This window comes from Bubalus kerabau, chromosome 14 (assembly GCF_029407905.1).
Source record: "Bubalus kerabau isolate K-KA32 ecotype Philippines breed swamp buffalo chromosome 14, PCC_UOA_SB_1v2, whole genome shotgun sequence".
In the NCBI taxonomy this organism is placed as follows: Eukaryota; Metazoa; Chordata; class Mammalia; order Artiodactyla; family Bovidae; genus Bubalus; species Bubalus kerabau.
In genome coordinates, this window is record NC_073637.1 from 44,997,388 (window position 1) to 45,015,466 (window position 18,079).

At 39.1% G+C, this 18,079-nt stretch overlaps 1 protein-coding gene across 1 annotated transcript in view; it reads left to right on the plus strand.

Moving 5' to 3' along the window:
• Positions 1-8,688: 8,688 nt before the first annotated feature.
• Positions 8,689-18,079, plus strand: part of STMN2 (stathmin 2) — a 57,459-nt gene continuing 48,068 nt past the window's right edge. Inside the window, exon 1 of the mRNA XM_055546338.1 lies at positions 8,689-8,937. Within this exon, the coding sequence (XP_055402313.1) occupies positions 8,919-8,937 (19 nt within the window). The 5' untranslated portion in view covers positions 8,689-8,918. The remainder of the gene's footprint in view (positions 8,938-18,079) is intronic.

An 18,079-nucleotide genomic window follows, 5' to 3' on the forward strand; every position in this document is an offset into this window, starting at 1 on the left:
AAAAATGTTCCCCCTAATAAATGTTAACTAATAACTTTGCCTAAGGGCCAAAAATTATATTTTATTCTCAGATGCTGTGTGTGTGTTTTTTATAAACCATTCCTGGGACTTCCCTGGTGATCCACTGGCGAAGACTCCATGCTCCCAATGTAGGGGGCCTTGGTTCAGTCCTTAATCAGGGAGTTGACTCCCACATGCCACAGCTAACAACTCACAGGCATAAACTAGAAGATCAAAGATCCCACATGTTGCAACTAAGACCTGGCTCAGCCAAATAAATAAATAATAAAACCATCCCTTGCTTTGTTTCCATGGTTGACCTCTATCACATCCGAGTAAATATCAGCTATGTTTTTAATCAAACTGAATACATCTGAGTTATTCTTTAGCAAGATGATCCTCAATCTAATCAAGATCCAAAAGTTGACTTCCATTTACAGGAAGCTCAGGAAAAACTTAAGTGACTACATAGAAGCAAAGAGGTATATCCAGAATGGAAAATAGTTCATAGGACAATTAACCCAGTTTCTATAATAACTCAATGCAAGGCTTTTTTAAATGAAGGCAGGGTTGCTCCAGATTAAAAGAGATTTGAGAAACTTAAAACTGAATAGAATGTATGCACCATAGTTAGGTCCCATTTCAAGCAAATAAATTATAAAAAGGCATTTTCAAAGCAATCATGAAAATGTAATTCTGAGCCAGGTATTACATGTTACCAATGAATCATTATAATTAAGTGTGGTATTAGAATTGCATTTATGTAAGAAAAGGGTCATATGTTTAAGAGAGATACTTAGATATGCAAGAGAAATTTTAAATAATGTCTATTTTCTCTTAAAGATTCCAACAAAGGTGGGAAAAAATAAAGAAAAATAAAAATAGAAGCAAGGAAATTCTGATTATTTTTTAACCTGATTGATATGAGTTCACTATTTGCTTTCTCTTCCTTTGTGTCCATTTGAAATTGTTCATCACAAAAATATTCTTAACTTTGAAATTCTTTTTGAAACCCTTTTTTCCAAAAGAGGACATTTCCTGCATTTCCTAAATAAACTCAAAGAGCAAAACTGTGGAAAATGTTTTTTCTGCCACAGTAGGCACCATTTGCTACCTAAATCTGCACATTTATCCCTTGTCACTGACCTGAATTCCTGAAAAGTTAGATGTAATTACTTACATTATGATTGAGGAAGCAGTTGCAGGGGGAAAAAAGGACAAATCCATCAAGATGTAAAAAGATGAGAAAATACAGAATGAAATTCTACTGTCTATATGAGAACTCAAGGTTAATGTTATGGTCAAATTGAATTCTTAATGAAATCACTTTTTAAAAATTCTACCTATATCTATTAATTCAATTCCATCTGATAATAAAGTAGGATGGTGTGGGGGAAGTTCAGAGGATAAGAGAATGAGTTAATAAGTGATTAGTGGGAAAGTATCTTTGTGTTTTTGTTTGTTTTGTTTTTTTTAATTGAATTTTTCATTTTATATTGGCGTATAGCCAATTAACAATGTTGTGATAGTTTCAGGTGGACAGCAAAGGAACTCAGCCATGAACAAACTCCCTTCCCATTCAGGCTGCCATATAGTATTAAGCAGAGTTCCCTGTGCTATACAGTAGGCCCTTGCAGTTATCCCTTTTAAATATAGCAGTGTGTACATGTCAATTCCAAACTCCCTAAATATCCCTTCTGGAAAAGTATCTTCAGAAGGCAGTACAATAAATTGCTTTTTCTTTTCTCGTTCCTAATTTCCCCTCCTCCTCCTTCCAGATGTGATTTGAATAAGACCAAGATCTTAGGCAACCAATGTTACCTGTATGTATAGTGCAATGCTTATGATGAGGTTTCTATTTAAAAAGCAAAATAAAAATAAGGCCTGTGGGATAAATGGAGTGAGTCATATTTCTCCTAGATTTCTCTTCCAGGCACTTCAATATTTTGTGTCCACGGTGTTCTCACTAGAGTATTGTAAGCTAAAATGCTGAGTGGAATCCCAAGAGGAATCAATTTCCCAGCTTCAGTGGTATCCTACTAATGTTCTCCTTGGACTCAAACTGCAAATCAGCTCACAGAAAGAAGGAAAACAGTACAGTAGCTGCTGTCAAGATAGCAAATAATTTTCAACATTATCAATTTAATGTAAAAATTCAACTTATTAAATTAATATTAAGTCCTTCTTACGATCAAAGTAAATTCATGTCCAAAAAAGTTCAATTATAAAATTATCAATAAGACTTACTAATTTCAATAAGTCACTTTGCTTCTGAGTAAATTATTCTAATTACTAATATGTATTAAGTCCCATTTGGACATTAAAAAAAAATCATAGGTACAAAAAAGGATATAATAATTAACTAAGCATTCTTCTTTTTGCCTGTTTTGGCCACACTGTGCAGCATGTAGGATCCTAGTTCCCTAACCAGGGGTCAAGCCCATGCCCCCTGCACTGGAAGCACAGAGTTTTCACCACTGGACTGCCAGGCAAGTCCCAGCATTCTCCATTATTAATAATCAACCTAAGAGGAAAATAATAAGGTATGTTAATTCACCACTGCAGAATCAACTATAACTCACCAAACAATATAGATTTCATTGAATGAAAATATATTTTTTCATTATATTTTCATTCATTAAATATACATTTCCATTAATGAAAAAATATATATTTTCATTAATAAGGAACATAAACTCCCTCCTTGGAATGACTTTCCCTTTAAATAAACCATATCAGTGGTTCTTTTAAAGGACATCACTACAAACAATAAATGCTGGAGAGGATGTAGAGAAAAGGGAACCCTCTTACCGTGTTGGTGGGGATGTAAGTTGGTATAGCCTCTATTGAGAATAGTTATGGAGGCCCCTTAAAAAATTAGAAATAGAGCTCCCATATGACCCAGCAATCCCCTTCCTTGGCATATATCTGGAGAAGAACATCATTTGAAAGGATACAAGTACCCCAACGTTCATTGTGGTGTACTGTTTACAATAGCGAAGACACAGAAGCAACCTAAATGTCCACTGACAGATAAATGGATAAAGAAGATGTGGTACATGTGTACAATGGAATATTACTCATCCACTGAAAGGAATGGAATAATGCCATTTGCTGCAACATGGATGGACCTAGAGATGATCATAAAAATGTGTTAGAGAAACACAAACATCATATGATATCACTTATATGCAGAATCTTTAAAAAATTGATATAAATGAAGTTATTTACAAAACAGACTCACAGACTTAGAGAACAAATTTATGGTAACCAGGGGGTAAGGATGGAGGGAGGGACAGACTGGAAGTTGGAAATGACATACGCACACTGCAATATTTAAACAGAAAATCAATAAGGACTTACTGTATAGCACAGGGAACTTTGCTTAATATTCTGTAATAACCAAATGGGAAAAGAACTTGAAAAGGAATATGGTGGTGGTTTAGTTGCTAAGTCGTGTCCGACTCTTGTGACCCCATGGACTGTAGCCCTCCAGGCTCCTCTGTCCATGGGATTTCTCAGGCAAGAATACTGGAGTGGGTTGCCATTTTCTTTTCCAGGGTATCTTCCCGACCCAGAGAATGAACCCTGGTCTCCTACATTGTAGGCAAGTTCTTTACCAACTGAGCCATCAGGGAAGCCTGAAAAAGAATAGATACATGTATACATATAATTGAATCACTTTGCAGTGCCCCTGAAACTAATAAAACATTATAAACCAACTATACTCCAATACAAAATAAAAAATAAGGGACTTTCCTTGGTGGTCCACTGGTTAAGATGCTGGGCTTTCACTATAAGGGACACAGGTTCAATTCATGGCCAGGGAACTGGATCCCACATGCTGCAACTAAGCGTTAGAATGCCTCAACTAAGGAGTCCATAAGCCATAAATAGGACCCAGTATGACCAAATAAATAAATAAAAACATTTTTTTAAATAAATTAAAAAAATAATAAAGGATGTCAAATCCTTTTCATTTTTAATTAATCTACAAGAATATGGCAAAATCATCAAAATGTTAGTCAATTAACTTTTTTCATGTGTTACTATTTTAGGTACATCTCTAGATATTTTCAGCTTTAACTGAATTTCCAACCACCTAAAAAAATTCTATGAATTTTTTATAAGTTTTCTTTGTGATCAACTGAATTTCAGTCAAAACAATTAATTCAATTCTCACAATATTTTTCCTATCTCACTCACTTTTAATAATTACTTTAAGATTCTTTCCCAGACAGCTTATTCTTAGCAGAAAATCACCTGAGTATATTAGATGACATCAGTTAAATACTCCAAAGAAACTGTTCTCTTCAGTTTGGAAAGATATCAACACCTCAGGCCTCCTTGAAGAGAGAATACACAATACACCAAAACTCACAGTAATTAAATCTCTGTTAGCACGCCTTTGATTTTCACAACTTCCTCTGACTACTGCTAAAGATTTTAAAAATTACCAAGGATCTTCTATTAACATGAGCTTTATCCCTCTATGTCCTTTTGGGAGTGGGGCAGGATATGAATCAAGATACAATAGTAAACAGCTTAGTACCTGCTCCCTAGATGAGCTAGGAAAAGAAAGGTGGTTGAAAGTATTGCTACGGCTTCACTGGGTTTAATCATTTTGATTTATTTTCAACAGCTTTGAAAACTGTTGTTATTTCACAAACATTTATTGACTATCCACCCATGCTGCAGTCCATGGGGTCACAAAGAGTCGGACATGATTGAGTGACCAAACTGAACTGACCATGTGAATCATGAAACCAAGCACTAAAAGGGATCTAAAGATACACACTACCCAGTATCTAACTTTAAAAGTTTAAATGTGTTGAAAACGAAAACATAATAGCTATAACTTATTAAATATCCATGGTGGTTCAGGCAGCTTACACATGGCAGCCCTTCAATTTACTCCAAATGCTGTAACATAAGAATTGTTGTCCTTATCTGCATGGCACAGATCTTGTACCTATTGTTTCATTTGGTATCCCTCCATTTCCATCAAGGGCTTCCCTGGTGGCTCAGTAGTAAAGAACCTGCCTGCCGATGCAGGAGATGCATGTTCAGTCCCTGGGTCAGGAGGATTCCCTGGAGAAGGAAATGGCAACCCACTCCAGTATTCTTGCCTGGGAAATCCCATGGACAGAGTAGCCTGGTGGGCTACAGTTCATGGGGTCACAAAAGAGTTGGCCATGACTCAGCAACTAAACGATAAAAACATCCCCATCAAAACCATTTGCTTCAAGGAAAGCTGATTCTCATCTTCTGACCTCTGGGACCCACTCAATCTCTGTAGTTAGATGAGCCAACCAATCCCCTTTTATTATCAAAGTCAGTTTGCATTTTTTTTCTATTCTTTGCAACCAAAAGCATTCTAACTGATACACAGGATAATAACAATCATCCTCCAAAATTAGTAACATTTTCTTAAAGAGGTGGCAGTTAATTGATTTTATAATTTTTATATTTTATAATTTTTAGACAATAAGGAAAAAATTAGCTGATTTCACAATATAAAAGCCTGAAATTTCATTAAATATTTGCTGAATGAATTAGCAGAACAAAAGAATGAGTAATGACTGAGCTAGTGATTATGGAATAATTTCTCTGTTCCTATTTTGCCCCTATCCTCTCAGGCTATAATGTGTTGTGTTAAAACATTGTTATGACATTGTTATGCTAAAAGAAAATACAAAACAATAAGTGATGCAACTCAGCTCTTTTAACTTAGTTTTTATTAGCCAGTTGATGATGGTCTCCTATCTTTATATTCCACAGTGCTGTGTGCTGTACAATGCCAAGTCACTTCAGTTGTGTCCGACTCTTTTCAACCCTATGGACTATAGTCTTCCAGGCTCCTCTGTCCATAGGATTCTCTAGGCAAGAATACTGGAGTAGTTGCCATTTCCTTCTCCAGGGGATCTTCCCAATGCAGGGATCTAACGCACATCTCCTGCATTAGCAGGTAGATTCTTTACCACTAGTGCCACCTGGAAAGCCCATATTCTATAGTAAGTCATATTAACCTACTACCTCCCCTGCTTGACATTATTTGAAAATAATACATAACTTTAGGTTAAGTAGGTAGCTAGGTAGCTAGGTAAGTAGATGCTAGGTAGCATCTGGAAAGTCAGAAATAGAAAAGATTTACACATTTGATACATGTCCCTGTGTATACTGACCTCATCTCACATTCCTATCCATCAGTAGGTAAAGTTCACCAGAGATTGAGAGATTAGACCGTAAAATGTGTGTTTTATTCTGTGTTATTGATAGTGATCAAAAGTGCAATAGATCTTGTTCAGCTGCCAGTGGTGGTTGTTAAAGGCATTAACACCATGACTTAGGGACCTTCTCTCCAAGGATGCTAATAATGGGTAGAGAGGACACACAGTCTAAGGGGAAAGGGTGTGGTGGGAAGAAGAGGAACACTTTAAAGATATTAATCATACAGACCTACTGTAATCCCTTATCTCATGACTAGTAACTACTTCACTGAGAAGGAATTAGCTCTCATATTTAAAATGGGAGATGACTATAAGGAAGGAGAAAAAGGTTATTTATTTCCAGACACTGCCAACTTCCATATTGTTCTCTTGCTGGGTCATAGTCACAGACCTGTACAATGACAGGAAAAATAACTTCTAATCTTCCTGTTCAAGAAATGATTTTATTGATCTCAACTCTATCTTTTATTTTTCTTATGATTCAGCAGGTCAGAACTGCACGTGCTCCTGTAGCTTTCTATCATTCAGCAAGATATCCATTGAGTTAAAAATGTCTTACAATAGGAGAGGATGATATTTATTTCAGCACCAAGGAGAGTACCCTGTTCATTTCAAATGGTGTTATGCATTCAAAACTGCATATTATTCATGAGGCTAGAAAGAAATTGAAAGGCGGTTTGACAGAAAGCTGCTAAAAACTTATCTCATAAGATAGCTTATGAGAAAAATTCTAACCATTTCTATAAAATTAAAAACTTGCCAAAGTTTTGTACATGTATCTGATTTCAACAACACACTAATCTTTTAGCTTTAAAATACAACAGGATTAGAGATTATTTGTCTATTTTTCAAATGTCAAAACCACAGACTCTGGATGGACTTAGGTTTAAGGAAGTTTCAGTGAAGTCACAGAAGAGTTAAATTAACCATAATTAAAAACTCCATGATGCAATGAGAGATTATCATCCTAAGTGAAGTCAGTCAGAAAAACAAAGTAAAAACCATGATAGGAATCCAATGAAACTGTCTATGAAACAGAAACAAAATCAGGGACATAAAGAATAAGACTGGTGGTTGCTGATGGGGAGATGGGTGGGAGAGGGTAGGAGAGAGGGCTTTGGATTAGCAGATGCAAAATGGTGTATATAAGGTGGATAAACAAGGTCCTACTATATAGCACAGGGAACTATATTCAGTATGCTGTGATAAACCATAATGGAAATCATATGAAAAAGAATGTATATGTGTGTGTGTGTGCATATATAACTGTATATATATATATACACATATATAACTGAGTTTCTTTGTTGCACAACAGTAATAAGCCCAATATTGCAATTCAAATATACTTCAATAAATTAAAAAAAAAAGTCCATGAGGTCCATATGAACAAGTCCTAAAATCTTGCTCACTGCTGTGTCCTTAGAGCTTGGTACATGGTAAATGCTCAATAAATATTCATGGGAGTCAAGTGAGAAAGAATGAATTAATGAATGGCATTCATTTAGTGAGTAGGAAGGAATTAATGAACAGCTGGCTCATAATGAAAAATCACTTTCTGCAACCGGTCTCAGAGGTCCTCACACTGCTCAGCCTGAAACATGGACCCACCTTTCTCTGCCCTGTATCAACAGTGACTCCGGATCTCAGGCCAAAAATCTTGCTCCAGATCACACTTTTCAACTCCACTAAGCTTTCAGTGTAAAGGGTTGTCCTTAGAGCCCTGGAAAGGTCACTGAGGTTTCAATCGGTGTGATCCTATATCTCCAGGGCACGATAGCATCCACCCACCTGTGGCTCCTCCAATGCTCAAGTCAGCCAGTCAATCTGGGTCTGCCCTGTTACCCGTTGGACAGGACGTTAACTCTCATCTTCCCAAAGTCCCCAGAGAGACGATAACTACTTGTCCCTATTCCCTAGCAACCCAGCAGCCCCTTCCTTGTGTGCCAAAAGTAGAAAGCAGCAGATCTTGCTCTGCTGCGAGATCCCCAGGAGTCCAGAGACATTTAAGTTCAGCTGTGCTAGGAGACAAATGACAATCGTGCCTTTCTGCTTTGAGTTGTCACCACAGCCAGACATGGGGTCACCCTGAGAGACTAGAATCTACCAAGGATATGACCAAAGGTGAAAGAGAAAACACAAACAAGTAAAAACAACTTTTAAATAGACGTTTCCAACAGTCAGCAGGTTGTGAAGACTTCTCAGGCCTCTGAAACCCTTTCCTTTTTCCTACGTCTATTTGTGCAATGAAACAAGTGTGAATCACGTCAAGCCTCCTGGCTCCTAGGTAGGTACAGCCCAGTTCTTAGCTCCTAGAAGGATTCTGGGCTAAGGCTCCACTCTACTTGGACTGTACTATCAGGCCCCCAAAACGGGGGGAGCTGCCTGGGAAGGACTGATTTCCATTTCAAACTGCATTCTGGTACTTTGTACTCCAGCACCATTGGCCGATCAATATTTAATGCTTGGAGATTCTGACTCTGCGGGAGTCATGTCAGGGGACCTTGGGAGCCAATCTGCTTGAGCTTCTGAGTGATAATTATTCATGGGCTCCTGCCTCTTGCTCTTTCTCTCGCACGGTCCCACTCTGCAGACTCAGTGCCTTATTCAGTCTTCTCTCTCGCTCTCTGCGCTGCTGTAGCCGGACCCTCCGCCTTCGCCACCGCTCAGCATCTGCACATCCCTACAATGGCTAAAACAGCAATGGGTAAGGCATCGCGCCTCGTTCTTTCTCGGCTCCACCTGAAGCCCACCTCTTACCTTTTCTCTTAGAGCTTGGAAGGCATTCGGAGATATTTTCTAGAAGAAAAGACATTATTGGTAACATAGGAATCGGGAAGGATGGAGGCAGCTCCGGGGTCTGAGGGAGGGCAAAGAGGGGATCTTTGAAAATCTAAAGCTAAGGATTTTTTTTTTTTAAGGTGGAAGCAGGTAAGTTGCCGTCCCATGGGGAGCGAATTTATTGTTTCCATATTTAAAATTAAGGCTTAGCCGTGGGGGGAGGGGGTTACCTTAACTATATGCCTTGAATGGGTTTAAGGGACATTTTGGAAAGTGCTTTGTAACGTCCTTTATTTCTTCTCTAGTTAAAGATTAAGAAAGTAAGAAAATAGGGAAGAGGAAAGAGGATGGGAGAAAGGAAAAAGAAAAATGTAAAGTCAAAGTGGTCCCATCTAGGCTGTTTGGAAGATGGGTGGAGACGAGGAGAGGCGGGTGAAGAACCGGGCAAATTTTATGGTATTGTCTGGTGGCAAAAACCGCTAGTCCTGGGGCGCGGTGTGGGGAGGTAAGGGCGCGGGGCGGGGTTGCGGGGAGACCTATACTCCTTTGTTTTAGGGAGAGGGAGGGGATGGAGAAAGGAAGTCGGGAGGGCACAGAGGGCGCGGGTGGGCAGCTGCAGGGGCGGGGAAGCGCGCGGTTAGGGAGGGACAGCGGTTTCGCAGGCGCTGGGGTGGGGTTTCTTTGTGTGAAGACGAGCCGTCCCGGGGTGGGGGTGGGGGGGCGGGGGAAAGGCACCTGCAGCGCGGGGCACACAATGCGGACTGCCCCACCCTGTGCGAGCCGCGCCGGCGCCCTCCCCCCGCCCCCCCCCCGAACCCGGTGCAGCATCTCCCGCGTAAAGGGGGGCACGGGTGCGGAGCGCAGCGCGAAGCCTGGAGCCCGGCCCTGGGTAGACAGCGACGCCACGCCCCGCGCCTCGCGCTCCAGACTCCCAGCCTCGGCTTCCAAGTGAGACCTGACCATTACCCCCGCCTTCCCCACCCTGGCCTCATTGTTCTGTCTATAGAGAGAAGAGGATAAAAGTGGGTTAAACATTCTTCTTTTCAAAACCACATCACCTAGGGTGATTAGACTTAAATGCGATAAATTCTTCCTTCACTCATTTGATCCGTGGGGGGAAAAGCTTTTAGAAGCTAGATACGAGTACACATAATAATTCAGATACAAAAGAGGTCAAGGTCTTTAACTGAGCCAAGTGATATAACAGTTTTGTAGGTCAAACAGTGCCAAATATCCGCAGTTTTCATAGGCTCAGCCGGTATCAAGAGACAGATACCAAACGAGGTTCCGGATCCAAGGCCTCCAACCCCAACCCCTGGGTCTTGCGCCTCCAGGGCCCCTCGGCGGCCCCCGGGGACAGGCAGGGAGGGGCTGGAGCTCGGGCGGCGGCTGGAAGCACCCCTCCCCCGGAGCGGGATGCGGAGAAGGGAACAGAGGCCAAAGAGGTTTGCTCTGGACCACTCCGCCCTGCCCCACCCTCCCAGGCGGAGCCGGGGAGACCACCGGCTAGATTCTTGGCCAAAGGGAAGGGAGCTGGGGAGGGGGGCCCTAGAGCGATCTGCAGTCCTAGTGCCCTCTTTTCCAGCCCCGCGGTCTAGAACAGACAGGACGCCCCTCGATGTTCGCAGACCCCGGACGTTGCTCGAATACAGGCTCGGAGCCGCTCCCAGCCCACCGAGTGGCTCTGCAGAGAGGCCGGCCCGAGCCCTGCCCGGCCACACAAAGGCGCGGCCCCACCCCTGCCGGCCGCTGGGCCGCAGAGGTGACCCCTTCCCAGGAGTGCGAGCGGCGCTTCTCTTGCCCTCCCACAGTCCAGGGAGCCTGGGATTGCTTCCCCCAGCCGAAGCACACGACTCACGCCCTGTTCAGGTGGAGACCCCTTGGGTGGTCTTGGTGCGAGAGACCCTCGCTCCTCGAGCGAGGGCTCGGCCCCACCCTTCCCAGCTGGGGCGCAGACCCGACAGCGGCTGGCCGGATGGGGGCGCACTTGGCGAGCAGGCGCGTGGATCGCAGCCAGCCCTGCAGAGCCCCGCGCCGCGCCCTGCGCGCCCCTCCCCGGAGCTGGGCGCTCGCCCCCCGCGGGTGCAGCCCAGGAGACCGGTTTCTACGCAGTGTCCTGAACTACCCCAACTCCCACAGTCGTGGTTCACCCTCAAGTCGGGAAAGGGTCTGAGAATGGGGGATGGGGGCGATCTGGCTCTGCGCTCTGCAGCCCCACCGAGAGGTTTCTGCTGCAGGAGGACTTCTGCAAACTCATCACCATCATCAGTATTACTGCTGTTATTTCAAATTATTATTGTTTGATGACTCAGGTGCCATATTTGTTCAAACGGTTTGAATGAAACGGCATTTCAATGAGGATTAACCCTTGCTGCGCTAGCTTTTCTTCCTCCTATTCCCAACTCCCCTCTCCCAGAAAAGAATGCATTTCTTCTTTAATTATACTTTATAAAACAAGTATATGTTTGGTTGTTGTAGGGATTTTGTATGTTCATAAGTGAAGGTGCTTGCTAAGGGCAGGGCTTGTGTGCCAAAGATTGCTGGAATATTCTCCGCAGAGAATTGTTTGTGGCTGCAATATGCATATATAATTGAAATATTATGATCTTAGCACTTGTATTCCATAGGCCATATCTATAAACATATCAACGTACGTTATGCACAAAATTTTAATTGTTTCTTTTTTATTTTCGAAACTCAATTTTGCACAGAAACGTGGGTCGTGAAACGGTAGCCATCGTTCCATTAATAAAAATTCCACCCCAAATACGGTAAATGCAAGGGCCCTTTCTGCCATGAGTAAGCAAATCAGGAAAAGAAGTACAACCTCTGCATTATTAAAATAATGGATTTTGAAATCATTCCAGTTGCAACGCATAATCAATTAATCACCAGGGCGGATGCTTTCTCCTGATTCATTAAACAATTATTGTGTTCAGCATGATTGTACTAGATGCGTATAATACTCTCTGTTATCGTCTCTAATGAAGTGGACACCGTCTAAATGGATACATAAATAACTGGAAGTTGAAAGAGGAGGATTTGGTCAAAATTTCAGGATAAGATGGAAAGAGAAATAGCAGTAGCTTATCATTTAATCTTATATGTATAGTTCATACCAGGTGAGTAAGCTGAGCCTACAGTAAGCATTACTGACCCAGTGTAGCCAAAGGCAAGTAACTGTTTTAATGATATAAATTAATACATTTGCTGGTGGTTGTCTTACCTGAAAGAAAATAATTTTTTCAGTGGTAATTAAGATTGGATGGTTTGTCATTAAAATCTACAACTTTTAAATTAAAGTTAATTAAAATTAATCATGCCTTTGTGGTGTGACTTACAGATTTGTACTAAATTATTCTAAGGAGAAAAGGAGTGTTTATTGTCAGAGGAATTGTCTCTGCCCTTAATCATTAACATTTTTAGCAGAGTTGTATAGTTACATTCAAAATGCATTTGCTTACTTTCGTATTTTTTCATTATTAATGGATAGAACATGGAATAAGCATTTGACACATTGTGTCTTCCATCAAATAATTCGTTCTCAGTGGTGAAATGCTGCAGGAGGTTACATTTTCCTCAGATTCAAGAAATGTCCTCTCCCAGTGTCATAAAGCCGGTTCATGCAATGAAATAGTCTTCCTCCCTGTAACTTAGGATCAAAATAATTACTCATTTCTGTGATTATCTAGTTGTAGCTATCAAGCAGAATTTTTAAGCTAAATTTGTAAAATTAAAAATGAAATGGAAGATAAATCAATTGCATAATTAATTGAGGATTTTTGTCATTGATAAAGCCAAACCATTTTTAAGAAAATGCCTCATTGATCAATAACTGTGTTTTTTATTCCAGCCAACTATACACCCACCCCCACCCCAGCCCCACTCCCACCAGCTCATTGCTCACATAGGCTGGAGGAAGCTGGCCTCAGAGCCGAGGGCTACCTTTTTTGGGTGTGGTCACCCCAGGCTGCTGATATTTAACTCCAATTCACTCTAGTTTCCCCTGTGGTTTTAGACAAATACACATTATTCTGTTGTCACACAATCTGTGACCTTGTATAAAAAAAGAAATTTTCGAAAAAAAAAAAAAAATACAGAATTAGCCAGCGACCCAGATGTTTCCAGAACCAAGGCTCTTTGCTGGTTCTTCGAACTGTGAAAGCTTGGTGCCTGCATTAACTTTTCACACCACTAGAGGGCAATCATGTTCTCAAAAAAGTAGATTTGCCTTTTTAAGCAAATTTTACTTGCTTATTTAAGCCCTGTTTCAAATACTTGCTATTTATTATAATAACTTCTTTTGCCTGAAGCATTCACTTGCTTATTGGATAAGTTAATGTCATGCTTAATCTAGTGAATGAAAAGGGTTTGTGCACTTTTTCAAGGAAACATGAAATGAGCCATCTTAACAATCTGAGAGTAGGTGTTCAGTTCAGGAAGTAGGTGTAAGTCCTGGTTAATTCTCTGATGATTTTACTTTTCTGGTATCATTACATTATTATTGTAATGTCATTTATATTATTTGGGGAGTGGATACATAGTAGACAGTGGTCAGTAGTAATATCAAGATTATATAGGTACAGAATGTTTCAACGTTTAAATAAATTAATTAAACAAAAACATTGTTTACTTATTCATTTATTTAAAATGTGCTCATTGTTGTGGACGCATCTGAATGCCATTCTCCACCTTCAGGGATCTTGCAAGTTAGTGGCTAAAGCAGACAGATACAATGTGATACTGAGAGGGCTCCCCCACCCCCCAATTGGCTGTTACTGTTTCCTACTTTTTCAGCTTTTTTCCATTTAAAGGATATCTCTTTTAAATTAAATCCAGTGTGATTTCAGCTCGAATATTTAAATCTAATGTTTTATCAGCTTTCAATAATTATTGAGTACCCCCTTGTAGTAGTTTTATTAGTTTAGTAGAAAATTGATGTTAATTTTAATGAAATAAGAAGAAACAGATAAGCATAAGCCAATTTTTAGGATTATCAAAATTGGATTTTTTAAATATTTGCATTGGTAGGGAATTCTTTTTCTCTTATATTTCATGTAACTATAATCCAACCATAAAATATTTAATCAGTTCATATTACTATGCTCCCCAGATATAATATGCATGTGAATTACCCCCGACTTTCATTAAAATGCAAATTTTAATACTGTAGGTCTGGTTGAAGCCAGATATGCTGCATTCCTAACAAGTTCCAAGAAGATGCTGATTCTAACCACCAAATACATTGATTTAAGAAATATAAAACTGTGATATATACGTACCTTCCACAGAAAGCTCTGACATTATGTCTTAACATTTTCAAGTCTATGGCAATCTTTACAAAATATTTCACCTCCAATCTCATACACTTAGGGATTTTATTCCTCTGGGAGTTATGTGTTCTGTGCCATCCATTCTCTTTTGATTGGACTTTTAAAATATATTCGTATTGCAGGACTCAGCAGAAGACCTTCAGGAGAATGTGGAAATAAGAATTTGTGCATGTGTATGTACCTGTGTGTATGTAAGAACAGAATGTAAATTGTGGTACAGTTGAGAAGGATGACAAATCAATAATGCTCGTTCCTGTCATTCGCAAAACAATATGCAGAACAAAAAGTTCAATTCAGAACCTTTTACTTGTGGAATGTTGTGCAAAAGTCTGTAACCCCATTTACCACATTGACTAATTCATTGCCAGTACTCCACACACTAAAGAAATTAACAAGGAGGATCTAGCAGCGCTAAAATTTTCTCTCAATACATCCTGCATTTATCACTTACCAAATTATCTAAGAGCATTTCTTCCTGGATACCATATTAGCAAATTATTAATAATCTACTGAGTATGGATGGATATTTGAAAACAAATTATATGTGTGTTATCTGCTTATGTAAACTAATAAGGGACTTCTGTTATTCAATGCTGACTTTCTAAAAAGGTGACCTAGAGGTAAAGAAATGTGCCGTCAAGGAATATCATCAAAGATATCCTACGTCAATCCTTCCATGCAGTGGGTTGCTGACCATCCAAACATTACCACATCTCTGGAAATGCTATCCTGATACTATGCATAGAAAAGATACTATGCATGAAATATCTCAAATTATAAATTTACTATTTCCCAAATAGGGCATTAACAACATGGTCCCAAAATAAAGCTGACCAGAGATAGTACAATACGCTGTTTTTCTCCGTGAAATTAGAGTAAGCCTCAAGGTTATCCATTCTTTTGTTCCTCCTGTCCATTTCAGGGTCTCTCAAAAGCTAGGAAACTTTCCATTTTTGTAACTCCTAGTACATTACAAAAGGAAGAAGACAGCATTATTAAAGTAATACATGTTTTGAACATTTAATCCTAGCAGTCTTGATAGCTGGACGTGTACTTCATCAGGACATAACAAAAAAATCTAAACTAGTGGTCCTTGAAGACTGAGCAAAAAAAAAACTTGCTGATTGGTCCTTCAATCAATAGTTTTCCTATGATGTTCGTTGTTTTCAAGAGTCATTTTTCTGGCACAGAAGTAAATTTCAGAGTGTGTATAAGAAATTCCTTTATTGATTTCATCCTTACATAGCATATATAACATGCTAGGCACTGAACACTTCACACATTTCATTATCCAGGCCTCCTCAACAGTCAGTACCATTACAGATGAGGAAACTGAGGCCCAGAGAAGAAGATGACTTTCCCAAGGTCACATAGTTCCTCAGACCCAGAATTTGAACCCACGTGTCCTGGCTCCAGAATCTTCGTCTTTAATGGGTAACCTTACATGTCAGAGGTTTTCTCAATGGGGTTTGAACCAGTGATAGCACCATTTTGTTTAACAGGCCCAATGGGCTCATCCTTTCTGAGCACAGAAGCACCTTGAAGATGAAACACCTTCAAATTAATGACTCGTTATAATAGCTAACCTGGGGCTTATTACAGTAATTGCCATGATTCAGGCTTCTGGGTAAGAGAGCTATGAGACCTTGGGGGCTGTAATACATGGCACCACCTGGCTTGCTGAAGGTTCAGCTGAGAGCACAGCAGGGACTTCTCATGTGGACACAATAATTTTCTTTCTGGAAAAAAAAAAATCTTAATCTAATCAGTATCATCCTGGTTGGCACATTTCAAATGGACTCTCAGCTGTCTCCATAGGCCCTAGATGTATAATTTTAATATTTTGTTTTATAAAATAAATCTAGAGCTAAAAGAGAGATACGGCAGTGGTATCCACATTGAGTATAACCATTAGACATTACTTGAATATTTCTCCATCATATTATCTCAAAAGCAGGCAAGCAGGCAAGATTGATCTCTGAGAAGGTTCTGAATCACCTGTGAAACATTTTAAATTATCTTTTAATAAAGGAATCAGGTCCTGTCATTTGTCAAGGAGACATTTGCAGTAGTAAAATCTGTTTATATAGCCCATTTTTATTAGTCGTGATTAAAGATAACAATTTGTGTTCGTTTGTTCTTGCAAAACACTTTTATGTGAACGTAAAGGTTAATTAATGCATCTCAGCAATCATTTTGCTAGTCATCTGGAAATATAGCTTCTAGAGGAATTGTACTTAAGAAAAGAAGCCACACACTCTACCATAAAACCATAACCAAAATTTTAAGGTTTTTCTCATTTGTAATTTTGTTGACCTCCAGATTAAAATATTTAATACTTTGAAAAATTATAAGATTCCAAAAATTTGTTTTTGTGACCAAACATAGATAATTATAGTTCTTGTATAGCACATTAAATGTAATGCTTTCTGGAATTGATTTTTTAAATTATAAAGTGGTGGCTATTAGAATGCTTATTTAGCAGTTTTTCTTCTGAAGTAATTGTACTTTAGATGTCAGATTGTTTATCATTCATTAGCACAAGTACTTAGTATAACAATAAATCCTCAGTGATATGAGTCTGTCAATCTCTTGGTTATATGTCTATATCAGTATAAAAAGAAATTGATGACATTCATCTAGATTTAGTTCCACAAATACTTGTACAAGAAAGTATTTTAAAGTTTAGATTTTCCTTCTACTCCCTATCTTGGAAGATTTTTTTTTCCCCCTTTTAAAAAAGCAACCATAATGGAGCCAGTTTTGTTCCACTGAACAAAACTGATTACAGTAAGCCTAATAACAGTCTTTCAGTTTGGGCTTTCTAGTAAATAGAAGCCTAACTCACATGATAAAGTTCAATCTATAAAATGCTATTTCAGAACTGAGACGAGAAGACGAGAATATCGTATCAAGATGTTACTTCTTAACAGTTCTAGACTCTAATGGGGAGGAGCACCAATCATGTCAAGCAATTGGAGGGAGGCTGTGCAGCCTGCCTTGGAACCCTGCTTCAGAACATGCAGACTTGTCTTTCCTACTCCATGCTTCTTTTTTTTCCTAACACACTAATGCCTATTGTCACTTAAGTCTTAGCTTTATCTGAGCAGTGTCAGTTAGCATGCTTCTCACTCTAGTTGTTCAAACACATGAAGTATCACGAGTTGATTCTAGTCTTTTGATGTCCCGGTTACATGATCCAAGACTCCTGTCACTTTAAAAATCATCTGTTCATTCTACTTCTGACCTACTTTTTCCTTTTAGAATTAAAAAAAGAAGCAGATAAACATAGGAGATTGAAAATGTTCAAAAGAAGAATTAGCATGGGACCTTGTGGTTCTCAGAAAATATTCACAAGCTCCATCCTTTTTAACTTTCAAATAGTCCCTATGAAATGATCATAGTATACATGTTACTCTGTTTAAAAATGCTCAAAAAACTTACTTAAGCAAGTTTACATATGATAAGTTTTAGAACTAGAGCCAGAGCACATTGCATTATATATGTAATAGTATATATAACATATATATGGTATATATAATATATATTTTTATTATACATATGTATATGTGTAATAAAGATATGTATATGTCTTTATTAGACCTTTATATACATATTTCTTTATTAGAACACAGGTCTAGTAAAAATACACATCTTTATTAGACCTGTATATGATTTTATTGATATATGAAATCTACAAAACAAAATAGAAATTCATAGATAGGTGAGGAGGTG